General features: G+C 38.9%; 1 protein-coding gene across 1 annotated transcript in view; it reads left to right on the top strand.

Annotated features, from left to right (window-relative positions):
• nxph1 (neurexophilin 1) overlaps positions 1 to 20424 on the top strand; it is a 52288-nt gene extending 31864 nt beyond the window's left edge. Inside the window, exon 2 of the mRNA XM_042506840.1 lies at positions 19458 to 20424. Coding sequence (XP_042362774.1) covers positions 19458 to 20213 — 756 coding nt within the window. The 3' untranslated portion in view covers positions 20214 to 20424. The remainder of the gene's footprint in view (positions 1 to 19457) is intronic.
• The last annotated feature ends 3892 nt before the right edge of the window (positions 20425 to 24316 follow it).

Raw genomic sequence — 24316 nt, 5'->3', positions numbered from 1 at the left:
AAACAAAATGTAAATCATAGAGGAGTATTTTTACAATGGTATGTTTATAATTTTTCGATCCTTTCTTAAAAAGAGTCATTCCTCTTGTTCATGTTAGCTATTTAAAAATCCACACACAGTCCTCATTTTGTGCAAAAATGTATTCAAAGGTTTATCTGAAGCTAATATGTGGCTTAAATAGTATGAGTAAGACAAAATAAGTGGATATTTTCCAAAGTTACAGAGTTTTCAGTAAATTCCCTTTAAGTGTAATCGTGCCTCCCGTCCATGTCTGGAGGGGAATGTTAAGAAACAAAATATGAAATAGCTTGATTTGTGTGTGTTTGTGTGTAGGACACAATTGCCTACTTCACTTTGTTACTTGTTTAGTCTATATTTGTTATGTTGGAGTTTCTTTGTGACCATTGTATTTATCTGGTTAATGTCACAAGAAAAATAGCAAATATTAGAACTAATAATGATAATGAACATAAATACTGAGTGGAAATTTCGAAAAGGAGGATGCTTGGCCAAGAAAGGTTCTCTGCCAAAGACACGTCACAAAAGTCACTATGTGCATGTGCAAATGTAAGTTTTGGTGATCTGTTCTTGTGTTGGTGTCTTGCTTTCTCCTGGTAACCCTAACTGAACCCAGAAGTAATGCCTGGGACCAGTGGCAAAAACTGAGCCTGAGCACTTCAGTCCTGCAGTGAAGTGTCTGAGGTTAACATTCAGACAGAAAATACAATTTAACGTCAGCCACAGGGTAAAAAAGATCTAGTCGATCTAGTAGAAGTTAACATCTCTGTGCATGGAAGTCAAAATGCTAATGTGTTGCTCTCTGTTAGATCCTCACAGTAGCCTGAAAGATTATATTTAACATCACACTCATCAAAACATTAATTACATGAAATAAAACAGCCTCTGCAGACTGCAACAGAATTAACCGTTAATTTCTGTTTAATTCAGCTAATGTCGATATGCATATTTATCCCATTTTCATGATGTTTAATGACTCATTGTTTGTAATTCTCCAGGACTGAAGATGCCGCAGAAACCGTTCATTATGAATAATGAAGTAAATAACGCCACACATTACACGCATACTGTACTTTCAGCTGCGTGTTTGCAGTGTGAATAATTCAATGCGATTTGTATAAGTAATAATCCTTCATAATGCATCCTTTACTGAGAGGAGGAATAGACAGAAGGTGCAGAAGTGGTTGCTTAAAAGCATTCGAGGCGGTGGGAATGGAGATGGCGGCGTGTGCTGGGGGAGTTATTGCTCCACTTACTTTACAAACTGAAAATCTCATTAAGTGTGACACTGAAGATTAGTTGAGAGGGACCAAAGTGGAAAGAGAATGAACTCACAAAGGGGCTGTGAGGAGGCTTTGGCTTTGTTTGCCATCATTAATTCAGCATTGAAACAGCTCAGGGGGAAGCTCCTAGCTGCTGATCAGAAGAGCTGCGGATATGACAGGCGAACAGGTGCCCTTTTTCCTCTCCAAACACTTTTCCCTTTTAGCTCCCCTCCTCAGGTCTTAATTGAGGTGAGTTGTGTATTTGGGCCATCTGCGTGCTGACAAAATAAAGCCGGCTTTGATTTATGGTTCCTCGGGACATATTAGCTTCTGAATTTCACCAGCAATCTGAACTGTTCTTGTAAACTCCAAGACAATAGGAAGAACGATTTTTATGTTTTGCTAGAATTTATAGGTAAGATCTGGACCAAGAATGAATAAGACAGTGTTTGTTTTACAAATGTTAATTATTTTCATTACATGGTTGTCTCCCTTGTATATATTACGCACATGCAGGTGTTTTATTGTCATGTTAAAATCAAGCTGTACATGACAGCTGTTGTCTTACAGCTGAGAGAATCCAACACTCTGATCCAGAGGAAGACATTACTGCAGGAGTTTAGTGTAAAAAACTATTCTTGGCTGTTTTAGCTTGAAATGCACTTCCTAGCATTTTCAGCAGATGGAGTTTACTCATTTAAAACAGCTTTTGTTTATATTAATAAACTGTTTTCAAAACTATGCTGTGGTGACAATGTAAAGTGCAGGACTGTGGCTAGAGTCCTGAGTTCCCATGGTGCCCGTAGAAAATTTTTCATAGGGGTGGCCAGATGAGGCAACTGAAAATCTTGGGGTATCCACTCAACCTTTTTAACAAGAAAATATGAAGGCATGTAGTATGCTGTAATGGCATTTAAAAGGAATTGTGGTTTACCTCTGCAGCTGAATCCTAATAATCTTAATGACCTCCTTGAATTTCATCTTTCCTGTGAGTGGTATTTGAAATATTTCCCTATGAATTCTTCAAGACTGTCATAAGTAGTTGTCAGTGGGGTTTATGTGCAGATACAACTATGGCAATAATGGTAATATCACAATGACATTTTTTTCCAGTGGAGATGGAAATGTATGCACGCTGCAGCAGCAAGAACTGATCACATGATTGCAGCTTTTCAAAATATATGTGATATGCATGAATTTTGGTGCATTTATGTTTTGTAGGAAAACATACAAACACTAATTTATTACCAGGCCACTAGCAGTGCTCTGTAGGCTAATGTTAGCAACCTGTCCTCCTACTCTGGCAATCTGCAGTGATATATTAGATGAGAGTAACAAGTGCAACTTTGTGGTGTCATATGCCATCAAAGTGAGGGAATGTAAAATAGAAATGTGTCAAAATGTGGGACTGTCAAGCACAAATCAGCGATGATGATGTATTGTTGGCTAGATAGCCTGTCATTAAATAAGGACCGTAATACATTCAAATGAAATTAAACTAAGATGATACAATGGTTATTATTCTTTCTTACAATTGTATGTAGCCCTCACACTTTGCACCTCTGTTCCAACAACAATTGAGACACCCCCTAGACATGAATGTGCAAAACGGAGGGGTAAGGGCTAAGTGGTAAGGGCAGAGGGTGTACTGACATTAAGACCTGAACAATAATTTCAATTTAATGGATCGACAGTGATGCATTTCACTGAACAAATCCATGCTACTCAGAGGATGTACCCTTTTTATTTATAACTCTCCATAACGTTTTCCTCTAGCGTTCACCTTTTGCACACAGCATATCCCAAAACTTTATGGGCATATGTTCATAAAATTTGCATTCATGCTCTCCAGAGGATGACTTTATTTTCATCTAAATGACTCCATGGTCTTTCCTTTTTCCCCACAGGAAAAAAAAAAAATCATTTTTAGTCCAGTCATTTGGAAGGCTCTTAGAATAATCACTAAATTTGTTCAGTTCAGCACTATAAAAGTGTAATAAAGTCAACACTGTGTAATTTAGGGGTGCAAGTAGTGCTTTAGACATTTGGTCTCATTAATAAAATTCTAAAAATATCAGCCTCATTTTAGTGGAAATCACTGTATGGTTTTACTGCTGAGTCAATATGCATATGAGCTGAATATCTGCACCTGCTGGAGAAAAAAAAGAGAGCAAGGACAGCTAAGATTGAAACACACACACAGTCTCTCTCTCTCTCTCTCTCTCTCTCTCTCTCTCTCTCTCTCTCTCACTCACACTCACACACACACACACACACACACACACACATACAGTCTGCACATTTGCACTCACACAGAGCAAGAAAGTCAGCTCTAATGATGTGTCTAACAGTGCTTACATGACCATTAGGCAGCTCTAGTACATGGGCAAACCGTGATATTTCAGCAGCACTTAGCAGCAGTGTGGCGCCAAGCACCACTGGTTTATCTCATATTGTGTGGTGTGGGTGTTGATAGCTGTTAGCGGCTGTGTTTCATGGTTTATTCTCTCCGAGGAACACTTTATGAGATGTGGACACAGGGACCGGGAGCAGCCTCTGAATGCTTTGGTCATGTCTGAATGTGCTGCTCAATGTAGCTGAGCAGAAAACACATCAGAGGATACTTTGTAATCTGTGTTAACCACAAAAGTCTTTCCCACGTGTAGAATTTATTTGGGCAGCCTATCTTTAAAGATTTTTGTGTTGTTGTTCAGAGACTTGTTTTGCAGCTTCCCTTAGTGCTCAGTGCTGTTTGCAGCCACACATCTTTCTAATGCAAACACACTCCACAATCGTACTCTGGACACCTGGAAATGACTCGAGTGGCACTTATATTCAATTTACTTAATATAGTGCAATAGTAGGAACAGTACTAGAATACACCGTTTGCTGTGCAGCGGCATACACAATAAACTAGGGGTGTAAACATTAACTTAAACACTGGAAAACCAAGAATTAGATGAGTGCATTGATACACCACCACAGATCCGAACCAAATCTGGTGTAAAATTTGACAGAAATTGATACGACTGTGAAAAAGAAAATCGTTTCAAGCAGCTCTCACTCTGCTTTTCTCTGTGTGCCTGTGCCTATTGGCTGCATGTGTTATAACACTAAATCTTTTGTTAAGTGAATACACTACTGTATATCTAGTCACTTTATTAGTGCTTTCCTTCGGACGAAAAGAGAAGGGAAATTTGCCTGTGTTGCATCATCTGAAACTTCGCTAAGCTTTACAATCGGAAAGTGTCACTGCTTTTTTGGCTTTTGATACAGTATTATTTTGATTCTTTGGAGAACAGTGTGATATTTATTGATATCACAAAGACTGCCATGATACTTCTTCAATTTGATTCACTTCAGGGGCCTGCAATCCAAATTGACAGTTATTGGTTGTTCTTGGATGAAAATGTCTTATATTTAATCTTTTTTTTTTAAATTTAAGATACAAAACACTTGTAATGACTAGTATAAATGGGACTTTGGTTGCTTGAGGGTGGCTGTGGCTCAGGAGGTACAGCGGGTGTCTATTGATCGGATTGTCTGTGGTTTGATCTCTGAAGTCTACATGCCAAAGTGTCCTGGGGCAAGATACTGAACCCCCAAATTGCTGTGTGTTCGAGTGAATGTTATGTGATGAGCAGGGGGCATCTTATATGGTAGCCCTCATGTTCATTTTGTTATTGTCAGCTTTATGTTTACATTAACTTATCACAGACAAGCCAAGCTCTGTAAGCATGAAGTCAAATTGTCCGACTCACTGATTGATCAGTTTTGGTGATATCATCCAGCATCATTAAAACTACATGGACCCAGAATGGACAGTTCTTGTGACAGACAGCAGGTCATCCAGCACTCTACTGAACCCAGTGTGGTTATTTATCCCCTCTGCTGTCACGAGAGAAAAAAATCTGAAATTATTGGTTATGAGTATTATTAGTTCAGACTGTAAAAAACCCTCATATTATGAATAATGAGAAATGCATTCAGTATAAACACGAAGAAAAAACAGTTGTCCTATGTGTACTAAACAAGCTATGTGAATCACACTGAGCCAAATTCCTTGTTCTCTTTGTGAGGCCATACTTGACAAATAGACAAAGACTCTGACTGTGGGCTAAAACATGTTGTTGAAAAAGCCATTTATGTTGAAAAGTCCTTAATTAGCTCTTGAAATGAATTAGTGGATTTTGATTATTAAATTAAAGGGTGTTGTTGACTTTGACATTTTATTGCCACCAGCTGAATTGCCAAACGACAGAAACAGTTGCAAAGTGAATAATTATTGTGTAACTCCCAAAGCAGGAAACGGTGATACCTTAGAAAACATGTTCACGGCTTACCCTGTAAAATGAACATCCTTACAGGCCTTTATAGTATGTTCACTTATCAGTGTACAGCCAGTGAGGGCTCAGTTTTCCTTTACACTCCGCTGAACTGAAGGTTAATTGTCCGTATGTTCAGGGTCAATCCTCCTCAGTCCTACTCTTCCTCCATTGTAAAGCTAACGTCCTCAAATTTTCCTCTCTTTCTCTTTCTCCCTTTCGCTTTTCATTCTCTGGAGCTTTCATAAGGCTTCTTTTACTCACCACATTGTGCTCAGGCCTTCATTCTTTGCCCTGCATTTTATTCCAGCTCTGCTTTGCAGCTCCCTCGGCATGAGTAAGATGATTGGAAATTTTCAAAAGAGACAGTGAATCTGGAGCTCATCTCATCTCAGATCTTTTGTCTTCTGTCTTACTGGGCAGTAAAAAAGTAAATGAGATGGTGCCGGCCCTGCTCATTCTCTAGAAACCACTGTCTGGGATGTGATTCTGGTTGACTGGGACTGGTTGACTTCTTGGTTGTCATAGAATTTACAATATATGGTTAGTGGTTGTATGTTCCTGTGTTATCTGTTGTTTCTAACCACTACAGAGTGTCCAATATGAAATAATACAATCTGCCCTCTCAGGCCATTTCCCTCACTGAGGCAAATTGCAACGCTCACAATACAACATGGATTGCAATGCAAGTGCTGTGATTTGATTTACTGTCCCAGTCTTCAGCTGTTGGCAATAACACAGCCACATCAATAATACCTGTGTGTTCAGCAGAAAGCGACAAGTTAATTACAAGAACAAATGAAAGAACTTCCAGGATTGCATCTAAAAAGAGCACAGTTTAGGGCACCGTGGGGTAAATCTATGAGGATGATATTTCTTGGATCCAAATGAGGCATAACGAGTTCTTGAAGAATGGTCTTGAGCTTGATTTAACAGTATGTTACTGGTTCCAGTGTTGTGCTGGGTCACAGAAAACTGTTTTACTTGGCAGCTTGGAAGCCAAAGGGGGATCATGTCTTCCTTTAACCCCTTTTCTACTGCAAAAAAAACCCATTAACATATTGGTTTTTAATGTAATGGGAAAGGTTTCGATTGGTATTCACACCACTGTCAAATGATTCTATAGTAGTCACAGCTATTTATTGGCTCCTTCTCTGATAAGCATTGCTGGAAATACAACACCAGTGTGAACAAACTAATTTTAGCCCTTTAACTGGGGAAATGGAATGATGCGCCACTAAAAAATACCATCTATCGCCACCCGCTTTGAATCAATCCAAATCAGTCTGCACCGATTTTAAAAGAGAGACTGAATGAGTAAGAAATATAATAAGACAAATAACCACCTCATAGTTTTCACTGGCCTCCACGCTACTTTCTTTTGTTTATTAATCTATTTTCCAGCCAGGATTCGAACATTACACACCAAAAACAAACTACACACACAGCGTAAGGCATACTTGTCTGCTGCGAAGCTGTGTACACATCAAACAAAAAAGGGGTCCATAGCCTATTTTCAGCTGTTTTACGAATGCTTAAAAAAATCTGTTTTCTTGAGCCTGTCCCCTTGTCCTATAACATTTAAATTAAGATAACACAAGTTTGACACATATTAAACTTTTGCAGTTTGATCTATCCTGTCATCAGTTTTACTAATGTCTTTTTTTATAATGGTGGTCTATAGAGAAATGTTTTTTGGGGCCATTATTTACAAGGGACTTTTTTAGTCACATTAATGCACAGGTCTGGTTTTGAGCAGTTTCATGTAGGAACTATTTTCTTTCCACTGAACTTCATCTACCAACTGTACAGAAGGAAGTGTGCATCTACTAGCTCACTTAGCACCACTGGGCTAGTTAATGTTACAGCTCAGCTGAGAAGAGTGACATTAAAGTTTACATCTCATGCTGTCATGAGTATTAGCTCCTCATCCGTGAGTAGATGCATGTTTATGCATGCTCCTCGCATTTTAATGTACCTCATTAGTAGGCTTACTTTCTCTCCATTTTATCACCTAGCTTAATTTTAAAGTCACATACAAAGGAATTGATCAAAACAAAGCACTAAAATACTGTAACAGCCCACATTCCCAATCATGTCTAGTTGTGCAAGTAGCGTGGAGTGGACTACCTCTGACTCGACTGATTGTTGCCAGTTTTGGTGCACAACGGACTACTCATTTGAGTCTGGGTCTGACTGAGGCTCAAACACATATGGCTGAATCTCTGCTATGTTTCCTATAATGCAAGTCATATTGATGTGCAGTGCTCTTTCACAGGTCAACCTAGCGCAAGCAATGGTAGTGAGCGAGGAAGAAGCCAAATTCAGAATTCAGAAAGCTAGATGTGCTTCCAGTCTCCTCACAGAGTTCTTATTTTAATATCAGAAAACCAAATTAATCACAGCAGAATATTTTTAGATACTTTTAAATGTTCCTGGAGGGGAACTTTTATGTCCAGCCAAATTAAAGGGGGACTCCAATTTTACACATTAAGTGTGTTTTTAGGTCCTACCACATATGTGAACAAAGTTGTAGCTATAAATACTTTCCTGGTTCCAGAGGGAGCTGTGTGAAATCTGGAAAAATTTCTTAAGGGCGACAGTAGGAGCTGAAAACTATAAGTTTGACAATTTAAAAAAAAAACCTTTTGATGCCCCCTCCTAATTGCTGCTGCAGACTCAAGAAGCCAGGCTGTTGTTTGCGCATGCAGTATCTTGACCTGGCTGCTTTCTGCCACAGCACAATTGTGAAAAAAAGTGTGAAAAAAAGATGAATATTCAACTTATACATCAGTGATATGCCTTCACTTTGTTTACTTGACATCATGCTGTGAACCCAGATTTAAGAGACAAATATCCTTTTTTTGGCATAATAATTTCCAGCATTCATAAACATGCTTGTTAAAATCACTTTTTTTGTTGATCGCTGTAAGTGATTGATTAGGAGCCTGTAGCCAGTCCATGAAAGCATTTACACAATGCTGTACTGAACACCTGCTGTTTAGCTGATCTATCTAGGGAAAAACTCTCCAACACACACATAAAATACATGCAGCTTCATAGTTTGTCTTTGAAATAAATGGTACACATTGACATCCTGTGATGCCAAAGAAATTCCTATGTATAATGTGTTTGATGAACAATGCCTGCTGAGAAGTAGGGACTGAATTACAAATGTATATAATTATACACAGTCATGTTATTTCCAGCATCTAGTTCTCACTTTTGAATCCCTGTTTCTCTTTGCACCTTACAGTGTGTACCCACAGCATCTACCTGGGTTTGTATTAAAGATGCTTTTGTCAGTGGAGGCATCTAGTTGCTCAGAGAGTACGTTTGATATCAGACAGCTTACATCACACACATGCACACACACTGTCACACATCCTGTGGCACATTTACGGGTCGACACCCGTGACTGGAAACAGCTGAGACATTTATAGGACAACTTGAAAGTATTTTATACCAGCTGGTATAGAGCTGAAGTCAAAAGCTCAAGTGATCTGAAAAGAATAGGAGAGAAAAAGGGACAGATGAGTGTGTGGTGAAGTTACAATGGAAAACAACTCTCAGTCTCTGCCAGAAGTAAGCCTGAAAGGGACCCTACTGTGTGTGTGTGTGTGTGTGTGTGTGTGTGTGTGTGTGTGTGTGTGTGTGTGTGTGTATGTGTTCCCACAGCTAATCTTGCAGTATTACTGGATCAATCAGCCTAATATTTTTTGTGCACATTTATCAATGTATGCTCAAGCATCTGTTGCGGTTGCAGGGATTCAAATTTAAAAAAAAAAAGAAACTGATTTATTGACTGTTTTATACCGTCCTTGACTGCTGACTCTACATTCTTCTAAGCAAACTGGCAGGGGCCACAATTGATCAACAAATCACATTGTTTTTCAAAGAAAAGTTTCAATTTGTTTTAAACTGAGCATCTGCAGAATAAAGCCGTACCCAATATGGTATGATCCACTTAAAGTAGGCACGATAAGAGATGATAAAAAATTATTCCTGTTCTCTGGAATATTTATCCTTAACAGATGTGCTAAGGATTGTGCTAATGGTTATACTAACTAACTGGAGAAGGCAGCTAATGCTAAAGTTGAAGCTATCTTGGTTCATAGTAAAATACAACCAATAACTGGGATGAAGTGTTGTGAACATGGAACCTCTTTGTTCACCATCCCTATTTCCGTCAATAGTATAAAACCCAAGCAAAACTAATTTTGTCCTTTTATCAAAAGCAGGATCAATGCTCTCAGCTATTTTCTCAAGGTATAGCTAATGGTTTTGATTTGGAGGGCCTATAAATGCATCCAATTAATACTAGGATTCGGAAAAGAAGGTGAATTTGAGTCCACAGGGTCTCTAGACCATTTACACATGAATCAACCCACACATCGAACAGCAGATGCTCCTAAATTTAATTAAAGTTACACTTTCTCTTCTGCCCTCCTCCTCCTTAAAAGATCTATTCATCCATATTTTATGGCTTGGTCAATTGACTGTCAGTACAAGCCCACAAATGCAGATTATTCTTCTGGACAGCATAAAACATCTCATCCTCCTTATTTACCAAGCTGTTCACGTTCACATGAGGGATATGTAAACCTTTCTTTGACAAGTGTAAATTAATAGAGTCAGTGTGAGGTCATGTTAAATTAAATGGCTGAGAGTGTATAGTTTCTTTTTAAGAGATAAAACAAACAGGCTAGGCATTTCAACTTAAAATCTGTCACGGAGTGATCTCTGAATCGTTGCACAACTTCTCATCAATGTATAACTTGTCCACAACTAAGAAAAAAATATGGTTTTTGATCCCATACTCTCTAAGGATGGGAATTTTGCCACCTCTCATCAATCTCCACTGGGAAATGACCATTTATCCAAACATTTATACCCTTAGAGCCTTGCCCTGAGTCTTCACTAGCTTCTGTTGTTTAAAATGTTCAAAGCTGGCAACGTCTTATTCAGTCTTGTTCTTCCCCTACTACTAAATGTCTTGTACTGATTCCTGGGTTTATTGAAATTGCTGGCACATGAGTGTTGAGAAAAGAAGATCCAGCACACTGCTCTTGCTCAGCATGACATTTTATTAGTTATAGGAACATTTTGGTCCCTCTGGACCTTCATCAAGAATATTTTGCTGGTACATAAAATCCTGTATGGTTTGCTCTGTGTCGTCATTGTCTCCTGTAGAAATCCCAGTGAAAAAAATCGGATCTTGTCACATTGATCTACTTTGCACGTTTCCATAAGCTATTTGTGTCTTTTATGACATTGTCCAGTTATAGTGATCTATTTGTCATAGATGTTGAAATTCGAGTAAATTAAAAAGAAAAAAAAACCAATATCTCTTGAGCCTGAACTGCTTCCTTCTACAAGAAGGGTGTCCGTGGTTGCCCTCTTTTCTGTTTGGTCATTCAAATTTGGGTTTGTAAACTGAATCTTAAAGTCTTCGACTGACCCTGCTTGCTGCCTCTGCTTCAGGATAGTTCAGGATGTCCATGCTCTCTGGGCTTTTGTGGTGGATAGATTCATTTGTACCCACACAATATGCATATATATCAGCTGTGCTTAAGTGCTTAAGTAAATTCCTTTTCTCACTAAATGCATTTTAGTCACACAAACACTTACTCACTAACCAGCCTCAGGTTGTGCTATAAACACTTAATAATTTTCTACATTTGTACTAATGATATCATTGACTTGCAGAAATAAAAACATATAAATTGAGGCAAAATTCTGATACAGTTTAATTCAATTACAATTCAAAGAACAACCCAGGTTTTTGAAGACATGATCATAATCCTTAAACAGTTGTTTGTCCTGCCACTTCCAGAATATATACTCTTCTTTTTATATGACTTTTCCATAGTATGGGTTGGATCCAATTGTCAGCAGAACCTTTTCAATAAACCCTCCTGCCTGCTAAACACCCATGTCATCTAAACTTTCCAAACTGTTTGTAACACAGGTTTTCCATGCAAACTGTCTCCAAACTCAAGCCAAGATGTTGTCATCATTTTTTTTTCCTCAGACTTGACAAAGATCCACCATAGGGCCACAGAAGACATTTTACAACAGTTGCGTTTTATTCCATATCAGTAAACTGATGTGAAAAAAAAAAAAAAACAGTTTAGTGGTTCACAACCTGTCTCATTCCCAATGAGTCAAACACTAACACTTGAGCAGTAGCCCTAGGCAACACACCAAAGCATCTGTAGCCTCCAGATGTCCTGAGTAGCACCATGTTTTGACTTTCTGAGCAGCTGCTGTAGCATAAAGAGCGAGAAACTGAAAGTGGGGCATGTGGATGGGCCAACAAACTTAGAACTTTCACCCAAGAGACTGCTGTATGTGTCTTGCATAAAACCAAAAGTCAGACAAGTCATTTTAAGGACAAATTAGTAAAGTATGCTAGTGTGTCTAGCATACTATGCTAGTGACATATATTACCTTACATCAGGTTACGTCAATAATAACAAACATACTTATTTTAAGCCAAATGTGTATGCCCAACTCAACAATGTACATTTGTCACCCAAACCTAAGGAGGTAAACCTAGCTAGCAAATTGACATGCCATCCCCGAGGATCCCGAACACTAGAGGGGTAATTAGAGCATCATAGTCTGATGTATAAGGCCACAGACCAGGTGTCAGTATTTGACAAGCTGGGTGTGAGAATGCGTTGTGGTCCTTTAATTTATTTCACAGGGTATGTCTGTACTCATTTAACCAAACAAAGACTCCAATCAAGCGAGTAATCAGTTATTTTTTGGTTTCCAAGTTTTCAGGTGTATAAATCCAAGTTTTTTACTACAAAGCTGATGAAAATATTGGCTTATTTCTTTGACTTTGCTCTTGGATGTAACAATGAAAATTGCATGAGAGGCACAAATCACCCCAAACACTATATAAAACTTTAAAAAGTGCTCCACGCCATGCACAGAGACTTCAGTAAAGAATTCACGTCTGGACTGAATGGTGCAGACAGAGAAGGTGCTGCTTGCCTTGCCCAGCAGTCCTCCTTGCCTGAGGGCAACCAACTGGCTGTCTGGCCGTTAGTCAGGTATCTGCAAGGCCTGTGCTGGCCACGGTGCCGGCCATGTTTACCAGATGTACCGTTCCCTCAGGTCAGCACACTACAGCTGGCAGCTCCGGGATCCAGCAAACCCACTGGCCCTCAGCCCAAAACATGCTGGATGATGCCTGAGCCTGAGAACTGCACAGATAAACATGTCTGTATGCACCACATAGAGCCCACCCACTGGACAAGACAAACAATGAGTACAGATAAACAGCCACAGACTGCACAGCGACAGTCTTATGGCATTACTGCAATTAGTTGGGTTAAAGACACTTTAGTTCTTCAATAGTGCAATATTTTTAAAATATCAATATCTGTAGATACTAAGTGGTAAATCATTGGTCTGATTCACTATATGTGCAAAACCAGAATGGCTATTCCAGAAAAGTAATTGAGAGAATGTTTTATCTGCTGTATGGACTTTGAAAAGCTTCAATTTCCTCTTTAAAACTGATTGAAATCTGAACAACTGTATTGTGGTTGAGCAACATGTTAATAGCTAGATGAATCTGGGTTTTCATGTTGTCCCATGTGATCCAGCAATCAATGTATAAAACAAGAATTGTGTGCATATCAAAGCCTGATATATCTTCTCTCTATGTGCCATCGAGCTTCATTGTCGTACAAACAAACACATCAATTAGGGACGCTGTTGCACTAAGTGACATGTCCTTTATTACTACACACACTATAGTTTAGCTTTTGTCCATCCTTCGTACACCCAGCATGATTACAGACATGTCTGTCTTTGTGTTTGTCCAGGCTATTCCTAGTGACGGGCAAAAGAATCAACCAATCAGAGCTTTGTGGGCGGGAGTGAGAATGGAGAAAGTCAGGAAGTATGAATAAAATGTCAGACTAGCAAAAAAATGATCAGGCTAAAAAACATTGTCCTGCGACTGTAAATAGCACCAAATGTTACTAATGCCGGATTGAAAATAGTCCCAAATAAATGCATCATTTACTTCTTTTTCAGTAATGTTTGCTTAAGTAATAGCGTTCAGCTAAAAAAGACAAACACATTGTTAACTAAACTGATTTGCGTAGGGGAAGGGAATATCATTTTCCCTAATCATGAGTATAGACCCGTATATCTGCCTGAATCTAACATAATTTTAAATGATGCATTGCAATAGCAATGTTATGATCAAAAGTCTGGATCATGACAAAGAGGTCTAAAGTAATCAAAGAGTCAGGATCAATAAAATCAACATTCAATTTAATTAATAAACAAGCAGAGTAAACAAAGCAAATGAATCCAAAAAGGCGACAAACAAAAGATTGGTGGGCTGGCCAAAGAGTAAAAAGAAGGGAAGAAACCCAGACTAACTCACAAAGGCTCATAGGATCTGGGCTCTTCCCATTAACCCACAACACAAAAACAACTAAACCTAACAGAAAGAAAGTCTTGTAAACATGACCACCAGTCACACCAAAAAACAGAAGTCAACAAAGACTGATATCTAAATCATACTAGTCACCACACTGCTGCTGCTGCTGCTGCTGGCAGGCTGGAGGATGAAAGAGAGCAGAAATTCCCTGCTCCCCTTTTTAAAGGTTTCCTTTAATTAGGGTAAGCAGCTCCACCTGAGAGGAAAAACGGTCAAAATCATATGCAATGCACAACATAACCACCAGGGAGGTGGAAGCATGTAACTGGCAACTGTTTTGCAAGGATTTGGAAGAGTGGAGTACAGCAAAACAAACTATGAGACTGGACGATACTGAGAAGACATGTCGATGAAGAACTCAGCATCTAGCTTGTCTGTAGTTCTGCTTTTGTTGTTGTTGCTCCTCATTGGTTCACTTCTCAACAAAGTCTGATGACAGTGCTAGTCCCACCTGTGATGCTGATTGGCTAATCGAGGCAAAATTTGTTTGGTAGCTTACATCAATAGAGCCAAACTAAAAACTGAAAGTGCAAAGGCTCTAAAGTGGCTTATGCATCTTACACAATACAATATGCTAAGCACCAAAGGGGATCTAGGCTGGCATTTGTTACCCAGTAATGGCCCACAGTTCATTATACCTTCTTGTATAAAAACAAATCTAGAGCCTATAAATAAACTTCAGGATAATAAATAAAACTGATCATGAATCTACTAATAATATTTTTATAGGATCCTACACCTTAAATTTGTGGAATATGTGAATTTAAAAAACATTGGTAATACTTTTTTGAGTTGTCCCTTTCTGTATTCCTTTCCTGTTTGTTTGTTTTTTGAGAGAAGGGAAATTTAATTTATTTTGGAAACATTTAAAGTGAGAACAAATGTAAAATATAGATGTATTTCACTTTTGGGAGTCATATTATTGGATGGAGTCAGTGCTGAGTTGAAATTGTGTTGCTCTCTGTTGAATAAATGAGAATAATAATTTAGAATATAATTAATTATAACTGAATTGATTAATTCATTTTATTTCTTTAGTATTGATGTTATTCTTGGCTGAGGTTGATATAAATTACGCAAAAATAAGCCTTGGTCTTCAGGCTATTCCTTTTTCGGTTATTGACAGAGAAAAATTATGCGAAATAATCTTTATTTCACATGATGCATATAACCAAAACAAAATATTCAGTCATTCATATAAGAGCATTTAATTTCATGTTAAATATCTACCCTACTTATTTCTCAGAAGATTAATTGTGAAAGTATTTGAGCTTCCACTCCTTGTTAAACTGAAATTAAATAAGGTCCGGTTCTGCTGTACTACAGGCCTGTATCATAGTTTTTAAGTTGTTTACTAGAGCTGACTCGGCTGCATGCGCAAGGACTGCATTTCTATGAGGATTAAAGGATGTGGAAAAAAGAAGATTCCCCTCAAAGCAACTGAATCTGAAGCGCTTTGTCTTCTGTTTTTATGTTCATTTTTTAATAAATTCTATTGAATGTATTGTGAGAAAAGGGACTTTACCAGATCCTCTTCATAAGAAGGCACATTATCATAAATCCATTCCAATGTAATCCTCACCCTCCATCGTGCTGGGATATTCTTCAGTATGCGAAGGCCACCTCACCTGTTTGAATAGGAAATGATTGCTGAGTGTATCTGCCACACACAGCCAAGTGCTCTCTGAGTTTAACCCTTCAGGCTAAAGATAGATCCCCTGAGACCCTCTTCAGCTCCGCTGAGTGGGCCGTTAACTTCAGTTGGCTTCTGTTTGTTTCCTCCCTTTTGATTTTAGTCATGTCTAATGTAGAATACACTCTCCTGGGGGAGACTGGTTTATATTTAACAGTCTGTGCTTAGTGCACACTTTGAATGTAAAGCATTCCCTTTGAATGTCACAGTTTTGCAAAGTAACTCTTTATTCACTGAGGCTACAGCTGTCGCCATCTTTGATGTGTACAGTAACCATGGTTAGAAGTGCTTTTCTCTGCTGTCATTTCGTAAGCTGGAAAGACACTATTTACCACACTGACTCTACTCTGTAGATCCAGTGGTCATTCCCACACTCTGGCTGTTCAAACAGAGCTGCTCACTCTCTGTGGCTCTTGCTTACTTGTCATTATTGCAGCAGTGCTCTTCACTGATGATGATTAGGGGCGGGGAAAAATCGATTCTAGATCTTAGTTGAAGCTACATTAATTAAGAGGAATGTCAGTGTTACCATTAACATGACAATGTTAATGTTAATGTTTGCCCTCTTAGTTTAGTGTGTCAACATGCCAACATTTGCTAATAAACACTAAATACAAACAACAGCTGACATAATTTACAGCAACAACAGCTGGTGTCATTAGTTTTGCAGGCATTTGTTAATAAAACCAAACACTGGACAAACAGAAATCCTATGATTCATCATGTGAGGATGATGTCCAGGTGAACATGAACATCTGCACTATTTTCATGCAATCCATCTACGAGTTGTTAAGATATTTTGCTCTGAACCAACTTCAAAGTGTAAGAAGAAAAGTCAATGGATCACAATCCATCCAATAGTTTCAGAGATACTTTAGTTTGGACCAAAGTGGTGGACCAGCTGACAAACCAAGCAAACAGACACACCGATATGGCCATGCCTAGATCAATGCCACTATATCATGGCTTTTAGTAGCACATGTGCCTCAATTTTTCAGTATTATTTATTTTGTGTTTTGGTCAGTCATGTTGTAACAACAGCTTGAGGCCACTTTCACTTAATAAAGCAAAAGCTCAAACAGAGAGAAAAGAGACATATATATATGTATTTATATATATATATATATATAATATATATATATATATATATATATATATATATATACAATGTGTGTGTGTATTTATACAATTATTTTAAAAGAAAGTTCCTCCATTCTTTTAAGTCCAGCAATTGCAATTACAGTTTTGACCAAGATAAGAAGTATTTCAACATAATCTCTGTTATCAAATGTATTCTATATCTTATCAGAACTGTATTATGATTTATGTTATGTGGCCCAGTTTGTGACATCCTTTACAGTACAGGTATATTCTCCTTGTAACAGTATGTGTAAAGCTTTCTGTATGTCCCTGTGGTGTTGAGAGATGCTCTGTGAGGCAATTCACTTCAAACTGATTGGTAGCGAAACCTTATTTTCCAAGCATCGATCCTTGGGGCAGCCCGCAAAATGCAAAAACCTCTGCAAGACAGATCTGCTGTCACGTCATACAGTAGAAATCAGGCAATCAATGTCACATACCTCCACTGGGGCCTGTATGAGCCTAATTCCACTCATCGGCGCTAAATAGTGAAAGCCCTTGGGTTCATCAATCATCAATTCAAGGAGCACTCTTTAGTTAATAGTCCGCTCTTTACCCTCCAAACGGCCACTGCATTTATCTGTGTGAACCAGTGGATACTCCCTCTATTTGGCAGAGGGAGGAGATGGGAGCAATATGTTTTACTCTGATTGCGGTATTCTTTTTTCTCGCTCAGCTTGCTTCACTATAATTCCCAATTTGGAGCTGTCTGCTATCATGATTTGAAATTGAAGCTTGCAGCAACGATTGATCTCTCTAACTCCCGACTGAATACATTTGATTGGTCAATTTTGTGGAAAACGGCATGCTTGAATGTGAAAGTCAATATTTCCTGAATGATATAGATGATATAGATAAGTAATATCTCATGACGCATCATTTTATCCAATATAGAAGCACGTTCTTGTATTGGCAGGAGCTCAGGACTTAAACTAGGAACTCCCTCCCACCCGCCACCCAGCAATTCCACAGAATCCTTCAATATTATATACAAGAGGTACTGGAAGAGGAAAGTAGTTGCACTGGAAATGTGATTTACTCAATAGAAAACCAGCATGTAAGCCTTTTTTTTAAAATAATATTTTTACCTATGAACATTGTTGACTTGACTTGATGTAAGCAATGAGCATTTAGAAAACTTAGGGATTAGATTAGCAGTTGGTGATTTGTTCCATAATTCTCAATAATTTGCTTGTATCGGTCTGGGTCTGGATTGGATGGTGTCTAGATCTGGACCCGTAGGATTGAGAGGGTTGGCAGGTTAACAAGGAGAATACATTTTTGTCTTTTTGCAAACACAGCGGATCCTCCTTGTGCCCCCACAGATCGCCTACTGGTTATTGTTCTGTATAACTAATTCAAGGAGTGTCTTTTAAGAAAACCCTATATAGGTGTTTTCACACGTGGTTTTTATATTAGACTTTTGCACAGGTTGAAGGGTGGAAGAGCTGTTCTGAGAATTAAAGCTGCTCTGTAGAGTGTTTGACCACCAGAAATGTGTAAAAGAGTCAATCTTCATGTCTGTCTATTGTATTCATCTAACACCTACAGAATAATGCTTGTGACAGAATAAACATTTCAACAATTTATACTCTACTCAACTGATGCACATTTGGTGACAAACTTTCCAAAAACAAAATATTCCCATTTTAATTTCCTTGGAATTTTCCTATGAATCCATGAATTTAACATTTTTGCTGTCCTGTTGACAAAACCCTGAACCCGATTTCACTCCCACCTGTCAAACAGAGACTTTTGGTAAGTGGCCCTCAGCGTCAGACACCGAGGCCCCCCTTAAGTGATTGTATGAGATGCACCAGGGCATTTCTTTGAAGCTCTGAGGAACTGCAATAGTATAAAGAGCAAGGAAGTCTCCATAGGGCAGACTGGAGGGGACATGGATGAATCAAACAGATTCTGGACTTTCACCAGGGAGACTGCTTTTCCTGTCCTGTGTGAAACCAAAAGTCAATTGAGTTTTTTTTTTTTTTTTTTAAATTATGAGTGTTGCATTCTACAATAGTGAAGCATGTCCCGTAATGCATGTGACATATGTCATGTGATGTATGTCACATGATGTCATGTTTGTAATGAACATGTTCATTACAAACATGACACCGAAACCTAACCATTTGTTGCCTAAATATAGATAAATAGTTTTGTTGCCTGAAGTTTGTTGTCACGCCATCCCTTAGCTTTCAAAAATGACACTTGAGGGGTACTGGGGTGTCGTGGATTGATGTGTCAGGCCCTGGCCAAGTGTCAGTATTTTAGGAGTTGGGAGTGAGATTGTGTTGAATCTGTGAGCTATCAATCACGGTTTTGCAACAGTTTTGTCAGAAGACATTCATTCAACACATTTGTTAGGCCTCAAGGACACACACAATGAGAAATATTGAATACAACACTGAACTGTTTACAAAGGAACCTAATAGAAATGTTAAAGTTGTAAGTCGTGGCAGCCTAACAAGTAAAACAAAGCAAAAAGGAGAGTTAAAGGAACATGTAGCCAACCATTTGTTTTTTTCTCTCTTTCCCAGGTTACAAGTGCCCACGCCTCAAAGTCGGACATTGTCAAGTCGGGAAGCCCCAAATCCACACTAAAGCATATATGGACAGAAAGCAGTAAGGATATGTCCATCAGTAGGCTGCTGTCACAGACTCTACATGGCAAAGAGAACAGCACAGCCTTGGACCTTCGCTATGACACTCCAGAGCCCTACTCTGAGCAGGACCTGTGGGACTGGCTGAGGAACACCACGGACTTGCAGGACTCGCGGCCGCGGGCTAAACGGCGGCCAATGGTTAAGACGGGGAAGTTCAAGAAGATGTTCGGCTGGGGGGACTTCCACTCTAACATCAAAACGGTCAAACTCAACCTGCTAATCACCGGGAAGATTGTGGATCATGGCAATGGCACTTTCAGTGTCTACTTCCGCCACAACTCCACAGGCCAGGGCAACGTGTCCGTCAGCTTGGTCCCTCCAACCAAGATAGTGGAGTTCGACGTGGCGGCGCAGCAATCTGTAATTGACGCCAAGGACTCAAAGTCCTTCAACTGCCGCATAGAGTACGAGAAGGTGGAGAAGGGCGCCAAGAACACACTCTGCAACTTCGACCCGTCCAAGACCTGCTACCAGGAGCAAACCCAGAGCCACGTCTCCTGGCTCTGTTCCAAACCTTTCAAAGTCATCTGCATCTTCATTTCCTTCTACAGCACCGACTACAAACTGGTGCAGAAAGTGTGCCCAGACTATAACTACCACAGTGACACTCCCTACTTCCCTTCTGGCTGATGTTCCCATACACTCAGATCCAGAAAGTGGACTAGTGGAGCACAGACTGGGGCTTCTACCATCCCAGAGAAATGTGTATGTTAGCTGTACTGTCCCTGAATACCAGAGTGTCAATCATCCCAACTGATTTCCCGATTCAATGTTTTGAATTTTGCAGAGAGAGCAGTTAATTTTAACTGGTGATATGTAGGACTGTAATATGCTTAAAATGACCACGATCATTAATTATTAGAATTTTGTTCCTGAATTATGTTTGTCTCTGCTGAACCATGTGTAGATAGGAGGGCTTATTTGTCATTTTGGGATATCATTATTAAGTTCCTTCCTTTTTTCATTTGCTCTATGTTTAGTTTACACTTATTTTCAAATGAGATGTCAATTACTTCTTCTTTTAACATATTTTATATAAAACACATTAACTCTCTGGACAACAACTTATGGACTGTTTGCCCCTGCTGTGCTGTTAATGCTCTGCAGTTTATCCTGCATAACTGGAAAACAAAATTAACTCCTCATTTCAAAAGAATAAAAAAATAAATCCTCAGACGTTTTTACAAAACCTGCAAGGCAGCTGAAGAGGACAGTGAAGATTTAAATGTGAGTCTGACACGTTTAGAAATGTAAGGTGGTCTTACCCATGTAGGGGTGAGATGGATCTGAGCAGGTGCCTCCCTTTCAGTCAGGAGAGAAAATAATGCGCTCAGATACTGTAACACTGTCAGTCTTCAGCTGCGGTCAGCCTTCCAGCTCGTACAGCTGTTGACTTTGTTGGGCAATTGGTTCATTCTCAGCTGACTGAATGTCTAATTACCTGATTGATTGATCAGTAGCTTGTTCGTGGGGGATGGGGCTTGCTCATTGTCACTTAATATATCAAATGTAATGTATTGGATTCTATATCTTAGAGCCTAATTTGTATGAATGGTTTGTATTGTACATAGTTTATCCCAATTGCGCTGCTTCTGTACATGCCCCCCATGAGCTGTGTGTTTACCCCCTCCCCGCTAAGTCCTCTTGTTCACTCCATTTATGCTCGTTCTTGGTTCCTCTAACAAAGAAAATGATGTTGCTGCCCTAGATGTGAATTTCTTGAAAACAGCAATCCTGTACAGAAGCTGTAAAACTGACGAAATATATTAACAGTATTCATTGAAATTTTCTTTTTTTGGGGGAAGTTGAGGGTTGGAGATGTACATATGAATTAAAGAATACAGTAAATTTTATCAATTGAATGTTAGTATGTGTGAGTTCTTTCTGAGTCTCATTGTAATAATGGGTCAATAATGACTCACTGACATCTGATGACGTGTCACTACACCTATCAGCTGTTTGAAGGACAGTGTACGACAACACGCTAGCCACTTACCGAGAGGCTTGATAGAAGAATCAAGCAGCATGAAAAATTTACTGCACTGTGTACTTTGTTTTGGATGGTTATATGTTATTTTATGTGTAAGGACTACAAGTCCATTTTGTTCTAATAAGTCACCAGTTGGCTGCAAATCTCCGACCACACAAATCAATGCAGTGATTTTATATCCCTATCATCCAATGAGCAAAATGTTCTAGGACAATCTGGGGGTCTCATGCCATTAGCAGTACTTTTAAAATAAAATCAACCACATCTTAAAGGTGTTCTATGCTAGTTTTAAGACACTAAATACATAGGAAGTAACTTGAATAAAAAATGGTGAATATATATATATATATATAAATCAAACATTGGCATAATGATCAAGGAAAAACACGCTCCACATTTGCAGTGCCAACACGTTATCATCTCAACTTGTCAAATGGTGCCGCTTTGTCAGTGACCTTCCATGTCCACTTATGACGTTTTAGGTATCCATCTGCATCAGCTGTTTATGTTGCGGGATGCTGTTGCCATGATGTCAACAAATGCACATGGTGCGATGACACTGCACTCTCAAGTGACACTGCCCGTATGCGTATCGTGTGGTGCCATCCGGCCATCCACAGAATATCATAACAACGCCACCGGTTCTGTCCCGTGGCATTCTCATCTGATGCTGTCCAGCTGCGTTCCAGGTGAATGAGAAAGTGGCTTTTGGTATCAAGCTTGTACGCCAATAGTGCAGACAGTGCATAATAGTACGCACAACTCACAACACGACTTAAATGAAAAAAAATCAATATGTTATTTCGATGGCCTAGAAGAGTTCAACCAATATTTGTGGACATCAGTTACTCTTCCTTAAAGACATAAACAAGAGAAGTAAGTCTCAAACTTGTGATGTCATCAAATATAAAGTCTGGAACTGCTCCATAGACAATGATTTGGAGACTGATTTTGTGGTCACATAATTTGTTTCCTTTTTTTTATACCCAAATAAGCTTTACTCCACTGTAGTGTTCTCAGTTCAGCAAGAGAATGCATTCATGTACTCTGAACATACCCCAGGCTGCTCGCAGTGTTATTTTCTAAATTATTTTATTGTTCTTTGTCTATGCTGCAGCTCCAGACTTTATACCCTGTGACATCACAAATTTGAGTTTTAGCACTTCAGTTTTTGGACTTGGGAGAGAGTTTTTCAAGCTGACTAATAGTTTGGACTGTTTTAAACTATGGAATAACATATTCATTTTGAAAATGGGCATTGTTCCTCTTTAATACCTCCATATATGATTTAAGTCTTCTGCACCACACCAGAATTTAACTATTAACAGACAAAGCTCCTTTGAAATGATGAGCTGTTCAGACACGAGTAATGTCAGAAAACTACTGTGTGCCTGTAACAGTGTCTCTGATTCAGGCAAAAAGTGATAATGTAATAAGTAAAGTATCTGAGCTACTACTGATGCTGGAGGTAAAACTCCAAAGACACAGTATGATGCAATCTTAACATTCACCTGCAATTCACTGACTGTCTTTTGGAGCTGTTTTTGCTTCTTTTCCCATTTCACAGCTCTGAGCGACTTGGACTTTCGACTCAATGCCAGTTATGCTGTTACAACAATCACCTCTAAAACTCATTATGGACACTGGTGACTCTTACAGCAACAACTAGGTTGGTACATTTCTCACCACCAGACACTTCAAAATAAGGGAAACTGTGGTTCACTGTCTCTTGGGTTTTATTTTCGTAGCTTGAGCCATATTTTGTATTGGTTATGATACAATGTTATCACAATGGATATTACTGACAGCCAGAGCTGCAAAAATAAAATGTAAGTTTTTATTAAAAGGCAGTTTTCCTTTCAAGCGCTACACACTTCATTCCAAATTTTGTTCTCATTGAGGTTCCAATTGTTAAGACGGTTTTGGAATCTGTCTATTTAAAATCACTGAACAAACTAACACTGGCAAACAAATGCTGCAAACACACGTCTGTGTAGATTTTCTGAAAAATTATGGAAAAGGACAACAAAATCACGGCAACTATTCTGTATCAACAGTCTGGCAACATGCAAAATAATCAGTGATCTGACACTATCAGTGTTTGACAATTTTCCAGACTTAAGGATTATTTAGACATTCATATGTAGGGCTAGTTATTTATAGTTAAATATTCAGTTAAATAGTCTGCACTACATTTTAGAACAGCATTTAAGTCATTTTTGCATTCTTTGTGATGCATTGTATGACAATTCAATTTATTTCACCCCTACATGGAATTGTGTTTTTCTTCAGGCTGAAGAAATTACTAGTTATTTACTTGGTATGTGTTATGACAAATTAAGCAGCCTCCATATTTCTCATGTGTATAGTGTACAAACAGAGTGCATGTAAACAGTCTGTGTAAAGCATCACATTGCCTGCACAGTGAAAGAGACCCAGAACACATAAGCTCTGTGCCTGTCTATAATTACTTCTTGGAGCTTCTTCTGATTTCGCACAATGTGTGATCGAGCAGATTTCCTAATAATCGCAAGTGCCAGAAAGTTGGACACATAGAGGTGAACTTGTATTTCAGTCCCTTGGAGATGTGGAGATTGGGATGCAAGACTGATAGCGTCTGTTCTGGGACTTCACAGTGGCACCTGCCATCGAATCCTCCGACTCGGCAGTTAGGATCAGCAGTCGGCTTTAAACAGATTAGGGGCTCTGGGGGGAGGGAAATCCGCTGCCTTTAGCTGGCTCA

This window comes from Plectropomus leopardus, chromosome 18 (genome assembly GCF_008729295.1).
Source record: "Plectropomus leopardus isolate mb chromosome 18, YSFRI_Pleo_2.0, whole genome shotgun sequence".
In the NCBI taxonomy this organism is placed as follows: Eukaryota; Metazoa; Chordata; class Actinopteri; order Perciformes; family Serranidae; genus Plectropomus; species Plectropomus leopardus.
The sequence above is the reverse complement of the archived record's forward strand: the minus strand, read 5'-3'. Positions and strand labels throughout refer to the sequence as shown.